The sequence below is a fragment of the Pezoporus flaviventris genome, unplaced genomic scaffold (assembly GCF_033815535.1).
Source record: "Pezoporus flaviventris isolate CSIRO_AGI_PZ_B2104156 unplaced genomic scaffold, CSIRO_AGI_Pfla_v1 ptg000063l, whole genome shotgun sequence".
Lineage (NCBI taxonomy): Eukaryota > Metazoa > Chordata > Aves > Psittaciformes > Psittacidae > Pezoporus > Pezoporus flaviventris.
Genome location: NW_026892611.1, coordinates 2,217,212 through 2,234,228, shown reverse-complemented (window position 1 = coordinate 2,234,228; position 17,017 = coordinate 2,217,212). Strand labels below are relative to the sequence as shown.

At 47.2% G+C, this 17,017-nt stretch overlaps 1 protein-coding gene across 4 annotated transcripts in view; it reads left to right on the top strand.

Annotated features, from left to right (window-relative positions):
* Positions 1-2,277: 2,277 nt before the first annotated feature.
* The window catches only part of MYO1C (myosin IC), a 52,223-nt gene continuing 37,483 nt past the window's right edge, over positions 2,278-17,017 (top strand). Inside the window, exon 1 of one of the 4 annotated variants that reach the window (XM_061470006.1) lies at positions 2,278-2,972. In XM_061470006.1, the coding sequence (XP_061325990.1) occupies positions 2,898-2,972 (75 nt within the window). In that variant the 5' untranslated portion in view covers positions 2,278-2,897. Of the gene's footprint in view, positions 2,973-4,793; positions 4,936-8,696; positions 9,107-11,474; positions 11,633-17,017 lie in introns of those variants that run through there. The other 3 variants (XM_061470010.1, XM_061470011.1, XM_061470007.1) reach the window with 3 other exon arrangements.

Genomic DNA, 17,017 nt, shown 5'->3' with positions numbered 1-17,017 from the left:
GTGTTTTAGAATGGAATTCTGGTTTGGATCAAGGGGGTTTGATATTTCCTTGTAAAAATGCTTAAACTGCTTTCTCAATTTTGGAGTCCAGATTCTTCTAATTTCACTTTTTCACAGTGAATATTTCACAACCTGATTCGAGGTCTTTATTCTTGTCTCTGTGAAAGATCTGCTACATTATACTTCATATTTCAAATTTTATACGTTTTAATATACATTTGCTATCACATCATTTCCATCGAAGGATAACTTGTGGTTCTGGGCAACCTGATCTAGTTGAAGCTGTCCCTGCTCATTGCAGAGGGGTTAGACTAGATGAGCTTCGAAGGTCCCTTCTAACCCAAACCATTCTATAATGCTATATGCCTACCAAGGAATGTTGTCCAGTATAGCCTCATTTGACTTCCATATATTTCTGATGCCTGGCTAGCTCAGGATGTGCAGGGTATCATTGCACATAGATAGTGCAGCTCTCTGTAAACAGGAAATACTTCCAAGATGTCTTGCGTGTTTGTTAGACCCTAAAAATACGTTCAGATAAAGCCCATTGTTTCTACTACCACTGCTTCCTTCTTTGCTCTTGGACACTGAGTGACACTCAGATGAACTTGGCTGAATTAATGTAGTGCAGTGGAAAGGCCACTGGAGCAAAGCTTGAATTAGGTTTTCCTTGAGAGAGGAAGCCTTTTGAGAACTCTGCCTTACTGACAGAGTATTTCCGATGGCCCTTTTTGTCCTTGGATATAGGGACTTGTTACTTGAAAGGGATTGAAATGAAGCAATTTCTTCTGTAATAACAAGATACAAAGATTCTGGTACTCGTCACTGCATGGTGTTACTTAACTTTATAACTCATGCATTAAGCAGCCAATATCCTAGTCTCCTTATAGCTGTTTTTTCTTGAAAGAGAATGGAGGTGTTTGTGTAAATATGGAAGAAGTATTTGAAGCCAGTTTTCTGTGTGCACAGCTTGCTGTCATTTACTCTCTTTAGGCATAAACTCAAACACTGGAGAGCTGTGTAGTGCACAGTAGTGCAGAGTGAGTTACTCTGTGTGGCTCGCTCATTGAGCCAAGGCAGTGGCAATCCCCACCCAGTGGATCTGCGCGGTGCACATTTAGTTCCACTGGAAACTGATCTACTTGGGAACTACACTGAGTTTGTCTGTTTAATTGCTTCAACTTAAGAAACATCAGGTTTCTGTGTGTGCATCCCACTCCCTGTATTACAGTGGAGCTGTCATCTTCCCCTTGCAAGGTCCCTGCAATTAAAAGAACATCTCCGATGTGCTATCAAGAAAGTAGGAAGAGAAGTCTGTGTGGGAGAGTCGAGCTCAGGTTGGAAGGATTCCTGGAAGACAACCTCGGAATGCAGACAAGTGAGAGGAAGTGCAGAGGTACAGGAAAATCCTGAAAATCAGAATTTTCTGGCACCACAAAGAGAAGAAAACCACGATGACAGACATTTTAACCTGTGACCCTTTCTTGGAAACTGACAGTTATCAAATACCAGCCTCAGCATTGCTTATCAGACAGGAGCTTCACTGTAACTGCAGTTCCCCTCTTCTGTTTTGTTCTCTCTTACATTTTTCACCCTCTGTCTGCTTTCTTTATCCTTTCCTTTTTTCCCCTCTCATTCTCACTTGTAACCCATTTTCAGAGGGATTTTTTTTGCACATGATTCTGGTCTCTGAGTCACAGAATCATTCCAGTTAAACAGCTCTGGTGTTGTGGACTACTCCTCTTTGTCGTTTCTCTGCATAGGAAGGGTAGATAAGAGGCTATCTCCTCTTGCTCCATGTGTTGCTCCACGTTACTTGGGTGGGTTTGTTTGGGGAAGTGACGGTGATGGTTTCTTCAGATGTGATGAAATCTTTTTCAGTATTGGGAAGTGGTCAAGGAAATACTTATTGGACTGGAACCATCTTGTATATAACAGCTAAGGGATGTTAATTGTAATTCCAGATACACAACATGGGAGAGTGACAGGCCATCTCCTTTCAATTGCAGAGCAGAGTGGTGTTCCCTGTATCTGCTCTGGAATGGCCAGGGGCTCCATCATAACTGGATGGCTTTTTGACAAGCAGCATCTGGAACTGGTTTGTAGTAAATTTAAAACTCAAACGTGGCTATTCCAATAAGAGAGAAGGAATTGTCTCCTCACAGCAGGTCTTAAAATACCTGACATTTAGCCTGATCACAAGCAGTACATCTTCATCTGTTGAGGGTGTGCAAAGGGAGGGTGGTAGGATTACATACTGCATGGATGGATGACATGTCTTACACCAGTGTTCACCACATTATTTTTCCTCATGTTCATAGTAGGAATCTTTGTGCAGCAAAGTACAAGTTAATTTCCTTTGCCATGATCAAAGATTCACTTGATAATGATTCAGTTCTACAGCAATTTGAGGAACTTCCTGTCCTTACCATGGGAGCAATCAGTATTTTCCATTGCTCTATCTCTAAACCAAGGATCTGGGGGGCTGAGAGGAAGAATCTTTTCTACATAAAACGTCTTGGTAGATGTGTAGAGTCTAACATATGATTGTTTCGTGCTAACACCTCTGAACCAGCATCCGGACTTTTCTAAGCCCATTGGGACTAAAGTGGAACATCAACAGTTTGCGGCAATAAACACGAACATAAATTCAGGCTTCTTGGAACTGTCTCAACACATTGTAACCCATGGAAGCTAGTCTTGAACTTAATTGTTGTTTCAACTCACACCTACACTTGCTATAAATACAGAGGTTCGTCTCTTCCTCTCGCAACAGGGCTCTGAACCCAAGATTGCAGTTAGTCGAGGTCTTCTCCCAGGCTACTCGGGTGCTGCTGCGCTTTGAAACAAGAACTATCCATAAAGAATAGAGAGATGCACTAACTTCCCTGGGAAAAATGGAGCTGCAGATTGAACTTATTCCTACAGGAGAAATCATCCGCGTGGCTAGTCGCAGTGGAGGATGCAAGACTGTAAGCCTGTTTTCTTTATTGTCTTTTTGACCTTCTCATGGTGGTAGTTACCTGATAACCAACGTGGTCCCTCCTGTTCTGAACTGAGAGATGTTGGCACAAAAATGTGCAGCTTCTGCAGCACTGGCTGGTCATTGGGATGCCTGTCGCTGTGTTGTGAACAGTTTTCTCTCACTAGGATGAAATGTGTAGCCCTGAATGTTAATGTTGAGTGACTGGGAGCATATAAAGAGTGTTTCCTGTAGAAACACTTGGGTGTACCAGAGTTGCAATCAGTGTTTGGCCTGGCCATATTCATTCTGTTGGAATTCTGGAAGCACTTTCCAACTACAAAGGAAGGGAAAGAGCTTTGAAGAGTGTTTTGATCCTCTTCAATATTGATTGTCCATGCTGTCACTGGGTCCGTGCCCTGAATGTGGTAGGAAGGTTCACACATCAGGAATTCAGTGGCAGAGGAAGATATAAGTGGAGTGTTATTGATGGGTTGGGTTGGAAGTTCCAGCCCCCTGCAGTGGGCAGGAGCACCTTACACTAGACCAGGTTTGTATGTGAGGGATGGAAAATCCCTCAGCTGATTATTTCCGGTTTGATGTGGTGGACATCAAGAGCTAGGTGCTTTTCTAAGGATAATTTCAGTTTTCAGTATTGGGAATGAATGGGAATCTGTGTGTTTTGCTGCAGGATGTTTTCTAACTGGATTTGTGTCCTTTTTAAAGGAGTTTAAAGAGAAGGAACTGTGTAGAAGCCCTTTAAAAACATCCCTAAGTAAAACTTGGAATTTGTATCTCTTTGTAATAGGTACTTCAAAACCGTCATAGGGTTCAGCTGTGGCTGCAGGTTGTGGTGGGCAGAGGCACTTCTTGCACCTCTCTGTGTGTTGCTCCAGTTTCCTTACGTTCTCTTTCTAGTAACTAATGTGAAACTCCACCTGAAGGTTAGCAAGGACATTGTGCAGGTGACAGCTGTTGGGTTGTCAGAGATACCTGAGCGCTCTCAGAACTGGAGAGAGAGATGATTCTGATCTTTGGGTTTCAGTAACTGATCCAGGATTGTTACTGACTGACTTGTAGCAGCAGTAAGAGGACACTGGTGGGACTGAGCTGTCGTTCCCAGAGGGAACTGTTCCTTTAAACAGTATCCCAACTAGTATGTGCCAGGGTCCTGGGAGACCTCAGAGAGACAATGTATTAGTTCAGCTTTCTAAGCAGTTTCAAGTACTCATAAGAAGCCCATAAACTCCAGTTCGCTGCTTTGAGCACAGCAGTGTGTGCTTGTCAAGTACTGCTGCTGCTGCAGGAATGGCCAGAGGAGGGAAGGGTCTTACGTGCTGGGCACAAACAGAAGCTTGTGGTTGACAATACTTCAAACTGCTGCACGAGCGGCAAGCGCAGAGCTTCACTGTTGCAGCGCAGTGTGCTTCAGGCCGTTGGAATTCAACGCGTGCAGAATTCCCTGTGGATCCTGGACTGCCTCCGGTACCCCACACATGGCCGAGATGAACCGGGCTGCCTGTTGCCGCTTGGAGAAGCCAGAGACCTGAACTTGCGGAGCTCTCTGGGGAGTCACTGCAGAGTGACCTTCACGTAAGCACACCCCGCTCATGCTTCCCACCAGCCAGGAGGGAATCACCATCAGCGTCCGCGCTCCAGCCGCAGGACAACGGGTGCTGCGGGGCTCGGCAGCAGCGGGAACCCCACCCGCTTACCGGCAGGATGCGGTTGTGCCGAGCAAGGCGCTCAGCGCCGCCGCGCTCCCCCGGGGGTCCCGCTGCCCGCCCCGCGGAGCTGACGGCAGGTGAGGGCGGAGGCAGGGCCGCGGCCGCGCTCACTCCGCATGCCCGGCGCTCGGACATGCTCACTAGCGGCACGGCGCGGCGCGGGCTCCCGTGGGCAGTCGCCGCCGAGGCGCTGGCGGAGCCGCCGCAGGGCCCCGAGCAGCGCGTCCCGGGGGGCGCGGAGCGCAGGTGAGCGCGGTGCGGAGCGGAGGGACGGGAGCGGTGAGCGCGGCCGCACATCCGCCGTCCCTGGGCGCACTGGGGAGCGCCGGGGCGCGGGCACATGGCCGCGGGTCGGGGGCTGTGCCCGGAGGGGGGGGGGCAGCTGGGGCGGTACCGGACGGCGCTCTGGGGAAGGGAGGGAGGACGGACACATAGAGGCAGGCAGACGGACGGACAGAGACAGCCGCGGCTTGGCCGTGCCCCCGAAGTCGGCGACCTTCCCGGAAACTCTAACGTTTCCACGGTAGAAACAAATAACCCTTTGAGAGCAGCCGGCATCCTGGCTCCGGCAGCGCGGAGCGCTCCCTGCCCTCCCCTCCCCTTCCGTAGCGTTACTGGAACGCGCTCCGGTAACGCTTCCCTCACGGGATCCCAAACGCTCCTGCCTGGGACGGGGCGAGCCCTGCCGAGGCAGGAGGAAGGTTGGAGCGGAGACGGGGCCGTGTCGCTGTCGGTGTGCTCGGGAGGACCTGCCCGGTTCTCCTGAAGAAATGCTTTCTGTCCATACCGAACTTGTTCTGTACCTTCTCGTGCTGCTGTGTGTTTATGGGCGGTATGATAGTGCTTCATACTAGAACAATTCTGCCTTTATATATACTGGAATAGTTCTTCCTCATTTGCTAGTGCATGCACAGGTGCCTAAAAGCACTTCGTGAAGAAAGCTCCTTGTTCTTAGTTTTCTCATAGGTGTTGAACACTGTAACTTCTCCAGCTTGGACCCCAGGTCTGCACCCCACTTACACCCAAGGGTGCCCATCCGTTGTGCTCCTTTCTATGCCACTTTTCCCCTTATTGTAATATACCTTAGCACTTAGTTGGTTTAAGTGATAGGGGTCTGTGGAAGGAATCTGGCTCTGGGCTGAATGAACGTCTCATTCTAGTAACTTGAACGTTCCACGTAAGCTGGCTTGATCTGCATCTCCCGCTTGGGAGGGTTACAGAAGGAAAGTGATTGTGAGATGCAATACAGAGATTATTGTGGTATTTATTCCTTCTGTGGCGGTTGCTAGAGGTGGAAAGCTTCTCTGGAACAACTTGTAGGTGGCAGCTGCCTGGTTTCAGGGTTTTAGATAGTGACACATGAGAAAATGTGCTTGGTTGGTGGGACAAGCTGTGAAAGCAGCACCACCTCTTAGAGTAAGTGGGAAGAAAAGCATTAGTCTTTCATCTCCCTTTGGAGCAGTAGACAATTACCAGTTGTCAGCACCTTTACAAAAGCTACTTAAGGTCTGCAGAACTTAGGAGTTCTTAAGTTTTAAGTAAACCCTGATACGGCAACCACTGTCATAACACTGAGGGATTTTCAGTGATGATGCTGGATGTAATCCCGTGTTGCAGGGAGGGGCTGTGTAAATAAAAATCTCTTCTATTGTGCCTGGCAGGGACCAGCGGAGTGCTGGGTTGTGCTCATCTGTCCTGATTTATCGTGGTATGAAGGATGGATAGGTGTAGATGCCTTTATGCAGAGGTGAGATGGTTTTAGCCGTGTTCCGGTAGTATTCAGACATTTGGGATTTTCCTGTTGTTTGTAGTGTCATGTTCTTGTAGGACTCAGCTTTGCTGTGCTGGGAATTGCTTTCTAGGAAGTGTACAGATTCCTTTACCACTGTCAAAATAGACAGTCTGCACCAAATGCAGGGGAAACCAACTGCAGCAGTTGGTCACAGTCAAGAGCAGCAATATCTGAACTGCATCTCCCGTGTGCTTCAGTCCATTCCCTGCTCCCTCAGCCGAGTGCTCTTACCTGGCAGTTCTGAATAGTTCCAGCATGGAAAATGTTGAGGATCACTGAGCTGGAGCACTTTGCCTCCCAGGTTGGAGGAGGAATGGGTGAGGGATGTTCACAGTGTGCTTTCAAATAACTAATGCCTTCTGTAAGACAAATTTACACTTGGGTTACTGGTGCTGCAGAAAAGGAGGTGCAGAAAACGTGAAGTGCAGTGTGTTTTCCTAGGGATGGTGTGCCCTACTGCCCTGTGTAAGTGATGCAAGTGGAACTAAATCACTTGTCCCTTCATACAAGCTAAAGAACCATTTGTGAAGGCTTGTTTGTGTGTTCCTAAAACATTGCTGTGGGGAAAACCATTTGTATTGTGCTTTGGCTTACCTGTATCAGTGACAGCCAGATGTGTGGTTCACTTCTCAGAACTGATCCAAGTGGAAACAGAGCAGGCAAAACAAATAGGGAATTCCTCTGGAGCAGCTTATGGTGTGAGCATGTGAACATCTCTGCCTGCACAAGGAATACAGTGGCACAGGAAGAAATGGCTGGAATCAGGTGGGGATTGCCCTGGTGGTAGCAGCAAAGCTTTGTACTGGCATAAAGTGATTGCAATTACAGCATGTTTGTCTTCCATTAGGGGTTTTACTGTGTTACACACTGCTTTATAACCAACTCCTGAGTGATGTGGTTGGCTTTCACTGGGATTACTACCCCTGACTTTGACAGAAACCCTGCACCTCACCTTCTGCCATCTTTTCTGGGGGATGAGGTTTGCAGGGTTGTCTTTGTGAGATTGTGGCAGTTATTTTCCTGCCTGGAGGGAGCCACTTGGACTGATGGAATGATTTCCCTGCTGGAGATTATCTTGTGCCCTCCTCTGCATGCCTTACTCCTTGTTGATGCATCAGCAGGGTAAGGTGGCCAGCTCTTCCCAGAAAGCATTAATAAAGATGTAAGCAAGCAGTGTGGGTAGATTTGAAAGGCTAAGTACATTTGTAATGACAGAAGGTTCTGAGTGGACAAATCTCAAGTCATTTGTTGCAACTGAGTCATGTTCTGTGGGGGTGGCAGGTATGGTAGTCTTTAAAGCCCTGCCCTGTGTTACTTAAATGCTCTTCAAGGAGCAGCAAGGCCAGTACCTTGTGTGTTAATATATATCTTCAGTGTTGTCTGGCTTATATTAAATCTCTATACTGGAAGGCAGTAAAGCTTAGTATTTAGAACTCCTGGGACATTCATGCATGCATGGCTGGCTCTTCCTGGCAGCTGTTTAGGAAGGTACTTGGTCACATGTGGGGACAGGCCAAGGGGAATGGCTTTAACCTGCCAGAGGGGAGACTGAGCTGAGCTCTTAGGCAGAAGCTCTTCCCTGTGAGGGTGCTGAGGCGCTGGCACAGGGTGCCCAGAGAAGCTGTGGCTGCCCCATCCCTGGCAGTGTTCAAGGCCAGGTTGGACACAGGGGCTTGGAGCAAGCTGCTCTAGTGGAAGGGGTCCTGCCCATGGCAGGGGTTGGAACTGGCTGAGCTTTAAGGTCCCTTCCACCCCAAATCATCTGTGATTCTAGATGAACAGCCTCACCAGGACACTCGCAGCCCTTTAAGCAGTACATTGACCTTGCTCCAGCTTGGCCACTGCCCTTCCTGTGATTCAGTTCAGCTCCTGATAATAAATGCATAGATTTTTAGCATTTGGCAGTACCTTTGGACTGCTGCAATATTTGCCTTGTAGGCAGGAAGGTCCTGGAGCTGCGAGGTACACCAGCCTGCAGTTATTGGGCAGTTTTGTTACCAAATGAGCAGTGTCGTTGTTAGTGGCAAAGGAATGTCAAAATGTGTTGTGATTTTAGCCAGAAAATGCATAGTCTGTGAATGACAAAAAAATAATCCATCTGTGCTGTCTAAAAAGGTAACTTCTTTTCTCTTTCTCTGTAACAGAGCTTTCTAAAATCACTGCTAAGCAAAAAGATGCAGGTGGATAAAACCACAGTTTTGCTGTTGGGATGCAGACTGGACCTTACAAGCTACAGCTGCTTTAAAGGGCTGTGCCTTTAAATTTATGTTGGCAGTTTCTTCTGAAGGCAGTTTAAAGTTTACTGGGGATATTTGACCCTGCATTTCCTTGTAGTGTGCTTGCATCTGACCAGAGATTTCACCCTTACCGAAGGTAGTAGAGATGTGGTCCTAATCTTTGAGACAGTGTGGACTCATGGCTGGAGAAACAGCCTTTGTAGTGGTTTTAAGGCTTCAGGGAAACCTTTGTGCCTCAGCAGCTGAGGTTGCATTTCATTAGTTAGAGTGATCTGTGGTGCCTGATGCCAGCTGACAATCACCAGGTGTATTGGGCCATTTTACTAATGAAGAGGAGGATTAGGGAAGGAGCTGTAATTCAACGAGAGAACAGTGTCAGAGGATATTGGTGAGCTTACAACTGCGGTTTTCTTCTTCATTACCATATAGTCAATATATCCTGGTTGTCTGTCTGTGTTCATTAACACCTGCTCTAGGTAGGCTGTTGCTGCCCAAGAAAGAATCATCTTTACATCAGAGTTATAATGACAAACTGAGACCAGAAACTCCGCTCTTACTGCTCATTGTGGCTGAAGGGTCCAGTTAAGTCAATGTCCTGTTCTGTCCTAAGGAGACAGTGATCTGTTGAGCAAATTAAATTCCACTGAAACAGTAGAAGTGGCACCACAGAAGTAGGAGGAAAACTATTTTCCATCCTGAAGTGTGTCTTTGTGTAGTTGTTGCGAGTTGGGTCTTTTCAACTCGTGAACAGTAACTAATAACTTCTACATTATACAGCCCACACTGAGTCATTGTTTACTCAAGGAAATGACTCTCAACAGCCAGACTTGTTTGCTAACTTTAATAACTGAAATATGCACTTCCACACATCACAAGGCAGCACACTGTCATCAACATCTTGAAACCAAAAGCTGATACAGACACCACCATACAACCTTCTGTTACAAACAGTAGTGCTGCAGTTCAGGTTCTGACTGCAGCGAAGGCTGATGTGTCCAATGGTGCAGTTTGGAGAAGAGGGTTCTTGTTGGGTTGGTTTTTTCCTAGAGTTTTATTGAACTTTCCAAATTAGAGACCAGGGAAGTCTCTGTCCACACTGCTTGTTGTTTGAAATAACAGCTTGTCTTATGCTCTGAGGACTTCTGGAGGCTGTTCAGAATTGCCTCTTCTGCAGCTTGGGAGGGAAAGCCACACCTTTGCACCAGGAAGCCAGGAATTCCTTCTCTGACAGAGCTGGAACTTGGACAGCAAAGCAGATGTTTCTTCTGCCTTATGTGAACACTAAGTTCAGCTGTGAGCAGTTTTCTTCCCTCCTTACCTGCTGGTTTGTGTTTGCACCTTATTGTGTCACAGGTACCTTTCCTGACCACCATTACATGTATTAAGATTATAACAACCATTATGATTATAACAACCATCAGGGTTTGGATCCCTGGTTGGTTTTGGTGTACAGACCAAGCAATACCGAGCGCACGCAATGCAATATAGTCAGCTTTCTCCATTGCTTTGTTCCTGTGGGAGTGAAGTGGGGGCAGCTGAGCGTGCCTGACTCGCGTGGGAAGGGTGTTTGGACCATTCAAAAGCAACTTTGAAGCTGTTTCTTCCTCTTGGATTGATGGATTTCTGAATTTTACCCTCAGTTCTCTTATTTTCCTTCCGAGCTACAAAGCACCACGTAACTAAAACAATACTGCAGCTTGGAAGAGAGGATCCAGAGCAATATGAGCACTGGAAAAGCAGAGTAATGTATCATGAGGAACTGTTTTTCTATCTGTTGCACCTTTCCAAAACCAACAAACAAAATCAAATGCCTATCACATTTCTCAAGTGAGCCACACGCTGCATTTGAAATAGTGTATTCAAAATGGACATTCCTGATTTCTCCTCGAGGCCCAAGCTTTTGGGGGCACAAAATAGGAAAGGTCTTGTATGAAAATGAGGGCAAATACAAAATACGTAACTTCCAACATCCCCATTTTATTTGTGCATGGATTTTTTTCCTCTTATGGGAGAGAATCGATAGCAGAGAAGCACAGCCCGTGTTTTTGTGTGCCTGGTCATAGCACCCTGTGGGAATGCAGATGACTTTAATCTTGCTGATCTTCTGTGTGGAAAGCTGCTGAATGGGAACTGAGAGCAACTTCTGGAGCTGTTAGCAAAGCTGGAACATCTATATTTGTTTAAACAAGGTTTGTTGGAGTCCTTAGAACACTGAAGAAAAACATGTGAAGACATAATGGTCCGAGCACAATCTCTTGTCTTTTTGCTTGATAAAATTAAAGAAAACATGGGTTGATGGCTATGGACCATTTATATATTTGGGTTAAGCTTTCAGATGTTGTCCCAAGTCTAAACTAACCTGATTTGAGATAACTGTGTCCTGATCCAAGGATGAAGTATAAAGGAAAGGACAAAGATGAGCTGCTCTTCCTGGAAACTGCTGCAGACAGGGATCACCTTGAAACTTCCCTTTACTGTGTCAGTGAGAGCTGCCAGAGCAGGGATGGCTGGAGCTGTGAGCCTGGCAGGTAGGGAGTGCTGGCAGTGAGCACTTGTAGCACGTTGGTCATGAAGGCACCACATGATGAGGAAATGCTGCAAGAGATGCAGAGTTCTGTATGCAAAAACCCCTTGCACAGAGCCAAAGGGGGGTGTTTGATCTCTCTTTAAACTGCAACCTGACTGGTTGCCAGGTGTCTGTTTCTGCTGTGATGATTCCGTGTCTAGGTGGGGGCATCATGGAGCTCCTTGAACCTTCAGCCTGGAACATATTCACCTGCCAGCTGCTGCTCTCCGAACCACTTCCCTGCTTCAGCTTGCAACGGGAGGAATATTCCACGAAGTGGCTCCGTGTAGGATGGGAATGTGAACTATGTCCAGGCTGAAGTCCATGGAACTCAAAAGCTGCACTCATGTAACTGTTTACTTCTTTCTAGAGGCTTCAGTTAAGTTGGCTCTTTGTCACTGAATGCGTTTCTGTGCCATCAGAAGTAGGGAGCACGTGAAAAGACCGCGTTGCCACCTGAGTGGAAGAAAATCAGTGTTGTTGCACATTGAGGGCATATGTTTGGAAAGAAATCATTTCCAAGCATTGTACAAGCAAGCTGTTATTTTCCAAGGGAAACCTTTGTGGCAAATCTTGCTTTTATTTTGCATGGGCTGGAAAGGTAAATTCTGGTATAAAGGTCTAAAAGTAGCTGTGGGCTTGGTACCTTCCTCGTTTGAGTGGTGAATTTCTCTGGTTGATCTCTAGCACTCTGCTGAACTCTGGAAAGTGCTTTTCAGGCCACACTTTCACTGGCCCCAAACCACATTATCTTAATTACAAACCACTTAGCTGATGGTGAGTCAACACAGATGTGACACGGTGCTGGTTACAGTGGATCAGTCAGTGTTTAGTGTGGGCTGTGTGGAGATTTGTGGATTGATAGGAAATGGGAAGGTTCCTTTGGGTCAGTAAGTGGCACAGGGATGCATGGAGTGAGCTCATCCCTCCTGTGTGCAGAGTCCAGCCTCACCAGCCCTCATTTTTAGGTGTCAGTTGTTCACAGTGCTGTTGGGTATCAGACCAGTGTTAGCTGGGTGTGATTCTGCTGGCAGATCTGGTGGGACACATACCCATGTGCACCAGGTAATTTGTATTGCTGATTCCCTGACTGTGGAGCACTACAACTGACAGTGTAGTCTGTGGCATTCCTGGGCTTGTCCTGGAGGCTGCTGGTGGTGATCATGCATCACTTCCCAAGGTTTTAAGTGTTCGAAGGCATATGTATGTGTAAGAGCAGGGGATGGAGCAAGCAGCCAGAGCATCAGAGCTTCATCCACACCACTCTTACTGGAATGCCCATTCTTTACTTGTCTGCCAGGAGGGTGTATTCCTACAGTAACTGGTGTGAGCTTATACTGCCATGAAGTTCTGTTTAAATTGCTTTTGCTGTAGTTCTCCACTCCCTGCACCAGCATCCATTTGACCCTTTGAATCAACTGAAACCAAGTTTGGAATACAGTGATGACGTGAAAAGGCCTCTTCTGTTTGTTTAGTTCCTTGTCTCATGACAGAGCTGGGCAGATCTCAGTCCCAGGACAGAGGAGGGGGAGGACCATGATAAGCACAGCTGGGTTTATCCTGCATCACAGTCCACTTACAGCCTGGGACTGTACTCTGACACTTTGGAGGACACTTTCTGTGCTCTTTTCATCATGGAGGAGTGTTTGGAATGGAATGCTGGGGGAATGACGGCTTGTGTAGCTGTTCTTATGCTACTGGGTCGTAATCCTTGAAGTCAGTGGTAGTGAGGAGTTTGCTAGAAGGTTCTGCAGTCACACTGGGGGGCACTTTTGTGCCCTGGTGTGTGGGTGATTGGTACTAAACCCTCCCAGCCTGTGGCTGTGGAGCTAGGCCAGATGTTTGGAACATAAATGGTAGCTAGTTGTCTTCTAAATGTTGGCTTTATTGAGATTTCTAAATGGAACAGAATACACTGTCTCCACTCCACTTCTTGCAGTGGGGATTCCCAGGCTGTAATACCTATTATAGCTCCTGAGCAGTGCAGTAACCATCTGCCCATGGAGTGCCTGCAGTGCTGTTGCCCATTACGTGGTATCAGGTCAGCAATGGAGAGCACTGAGAGACAGCTGGGGTGAGCCCACTGAGACACTGAGCCAAGGGAAGCTGGTGTCTGTTCTGCTTCTTGCCAGAGCAGCATGCCGAGCGCCTGGGTTCCAAGCAGGGAGCCCACATTGGTAAGTCACTTGGGTGCTGATGTCTGGAGTGTTTTGCTCCCTCTGAAGCACATGCACCTCTGCTGCTTCCCAGTGCTTGTGGAAGGAGTCTGGGAGAGCCTGTGCAATGGGAGCCTGGAGGGAGGACACCCTGCCCAGCTGGTGGTCATAGAATGGTTTGTGTTGGAGGGGACCTTAAAGCTCCTCCAGCTCCAACCCCTGCCACGGGCAGGGACCCCTTCCACTAGAGCAGCTTGCTCCAAGCCCCTGTGTCCAACCCGGCCTTGAACACTGCCAGGGATGGGGCAGCCACAGCTTCTCTGGGCACCCTGTGCCAGCGCCTCAGCACCCTCACAGGGAAGAGCTTCTGCCTAAGAGCTCATCTCAGTCTCCCCTCTGGCAGGTTAAAGCCATTCCCCTTTGTCTTGTCCCTACAGGCCCTTGCCCAAAGCCCCCTCCAGCTTTCTTGTCAATGCCCTTTAGGCACTGGAAGATGCTCTAAGGTCTCAGAGCCTTCTTAGGCTGAATGCTCACTTTTGCACTGTTCTACATGGCTCTAAAGAGTCAAAGAACTTTCTGGCCCCGTGGGGCTTTAGCAATGTATCTCTGTGGGTAGCAGGACAAGGTTACTGCTTTGTGGCATCTGAGCATGATGTGATCGACACAGGGAGAAAGGGTGAGGGAGAAGGAAATCATTTTGCTGCCAAAACCTTTTCGTGCGAGAGGTTGGATCTGGACGCGTGCTTTTCTGGGTGTACACACAGGTTATGCAGTCTGTAGCTGCTGTTGCTGTCACCACCAGTAGTGGCACCCAAGTAAACAAAATTGAGGAATGCCATCCTGCAATAGGAACTCGAAGAGGCTATTTCTAGATGGAATTGAAGCTCCATGTGATTTAGTGCACTGTAGCTTCATTGTGAGGGCAGAAGGCAACCAAAAGTGGTTTGGACTGGAATTCTTTATAGAGTATTGTTGCTAACGCTGTAGTGGGCAGCTGGGTTGAGATACTTTGGAGCTTTACTCCTTTTTGATACCATACTAGCACTCTTGTTAAAGAGGCTTCATAACAAGTTGGCAATGGTTGGTGCAAGCCCATATTTTTAGATGTTCTGTTGATATTTCTCCCTCTCCCCCCCCCCCCCCCGAATAGAGATATTCTGGCAAAAGCCAGAGAGACAACTTTAGAATGTGCATACTAAATATCCCCCAGCAGGTAAGCTGGAGCAGCAGAGGCAGCAATGGGTTAGCACCTGGGTTAGTGAGTTTTGGAATGATGAGGTCCAGCTTTCCAGGAAGGGCAATACCTGCATGTAGCTACTCCTGTGGTCACAACCCATCAGCTGTTCCAGCAGACAAGTGTGTGCTGCCCATCACGGATACAGGAATCCCAAGAATGTGAAGGACTCTGGAATCCCAGCTCTGTGTGCCTGCCCTTCCCCTCCTCCTCCAGGGGCTAGTGGGAGCAGGAAAAGAGGTCAGGTTTGAACTCCAAAGAGGAGGAATTTGTGAGTATATAGCAGATAACGCCCATCACTCACTATGCTTTGCCACTCCCCCCCCCATTGTGGAAAGTATGATTAAAGTCAGCCGCTCCGCCCTGGCTGTCTGAGCCTCATACATGCCTCCCAAATGCCAGATTCTCTTCATTCCAGGCTGCTGACTTCAAGAAGGACTTGCTCTGACAAGCTGGAAATGAGGACTGGCAGCTTCGTCTGCAACTCAGAGGCTTTATCTCTCTTAGACACTCTTCCTAACGTTTCCCACAGACATTGTTCTGCTGGTAAGAGCTGTTGTATGCCCAGGATGCCATCAGACACTTATGAATAAAGCTTTATGTTGTGAAACTACTTAAAACAGGCAAGGAAAGCTTCCTAGAGCAGCTGGCATCAGGCCTGCGGCAGAGCTTGCTCTCCTTGTGCTTCAGCCTCATTATATGGGGAGTGGTAAACAGAGTCAGCTCAGCCTTTTGATCATCTTGTCCCCTTACCTAGAGCTGGTCTTTCCTTCATTCGGGTTCTGTCATCCGGTCTTCATCTCCCACTCTGTTGCCATCACCTGATGATGTGGTGTTGCCATCATATCCACAGTGTGTTCCTTCAGTTCATCACCTTGGCCTCTCTGAACTCCTACCTTCACCAGGCCAAGGACATGTCCTGTGACTTCTAGGATTGACCTGGCTCCACCATGAACTTGTGTTTTTCCCTGTTCTCACTTCCTGATCTTGCCTCCTAGCGTTACTGCTTCACTGCTGCTTCTGCTTGGTGAGGGATGTGGCTGTACCCACCTGTAAGGGGTTCTTTATTGCATGTGCTTTTAAGCTGTCTGCTTATGCTGCGTATTTCACTTGGAGTATTTCTACTCCCTGGCCCATCTTAATCAGTTGATGAACTCAGCCTTCAATAAATGCTTTCACAGAGTGCAGCCCATTTAAGAGGTGTAATAATGGTTCCAGAGAGCGTCTGTGCTCTTCTTTGGATGTTGTTTTTGTTTCAAAGTGATTATTAGAGCAAGTATCTTTTTACGTTCATATAATATTTAACATAGGAAGTCGAGATAACCTTAACCTTGATGCAGTAAGGCATGAACCCTAATAGAAAAATGTCTCTTAAATCGGAGCGGTCATTATGGTTGTGACATGATGCCTGCTTAGCAGGGTATCTTGGATGTCATCATCCTGCTTCAGAAGCAGCTTGCCAGTGTTAGTTTTGGTTGTGGAGGATATGTACGTGTATGTAAGACCTACCAGTATCAAATGCCTGCCCAGTACTTCACAACTGGTTGTTAATAGACAAAACTGAGGGGGTTTTGTCTGATTTTTGAGGTGGGCTGTTTCCACAGGGGCTGTGGCCTTGGCTTAGGGCCACGTAACCATGTTGAACAGAAAAGGGATCCATCCCACTAGTCCCAGCTCCAGTTCCTCTCTCCTTACCATGGAAGTTTGCTCTCTGAAGATTGTGGGGAAAAGCTGGGTGAAGCAAAAGCTCTCATTTCCCCTTATCTAACTTAATGTGAGCAAAGAGCACTTTGCTTACAACGAGAGGGTTGGAATCAGTGTTGTAGTGAGGATTTTGAACAAGAAGCCAGCATAAAGAAGCACCCATAGCATTTAACCTCTGTGTTTTATTCATCCTGGAGCAAGTGTAATTGAAAGTGACACCTCTATAATTGATGAAGTATCTTTTTACCATTTGTTTAATTACCAGTTTCAGTGTCTAGAAAGCAAGCAGATCAATAATTTACAGTGATGAACTGCCCCGTGTCCTTCTGTTCTTCCAGTTCAGACATACAAACAACAGCTCCTGAAACAAACCCTCATGTTTTGATGCTTCTCTTTAGGTGATTTAAAGGATCTCAGTGTCTGAGAGCTGTTAGAACAGGAATTGTAAGCAAAGGAACCAAAGCTGCCTGTGTTTTATATGTATTCCTTACGTTATAGGCTTTGATTTTAGTACAGCCTTTCTTGAGACTCTTGAACCCTTCTGGCAGGTTAGAGGTCAGACTCCCTCATGGCCCTCATCCCTCACTTTCCCCAAGGGCACCTAGGGAATCTGTACCTGTTGAATCAGAGCAAGGAAAG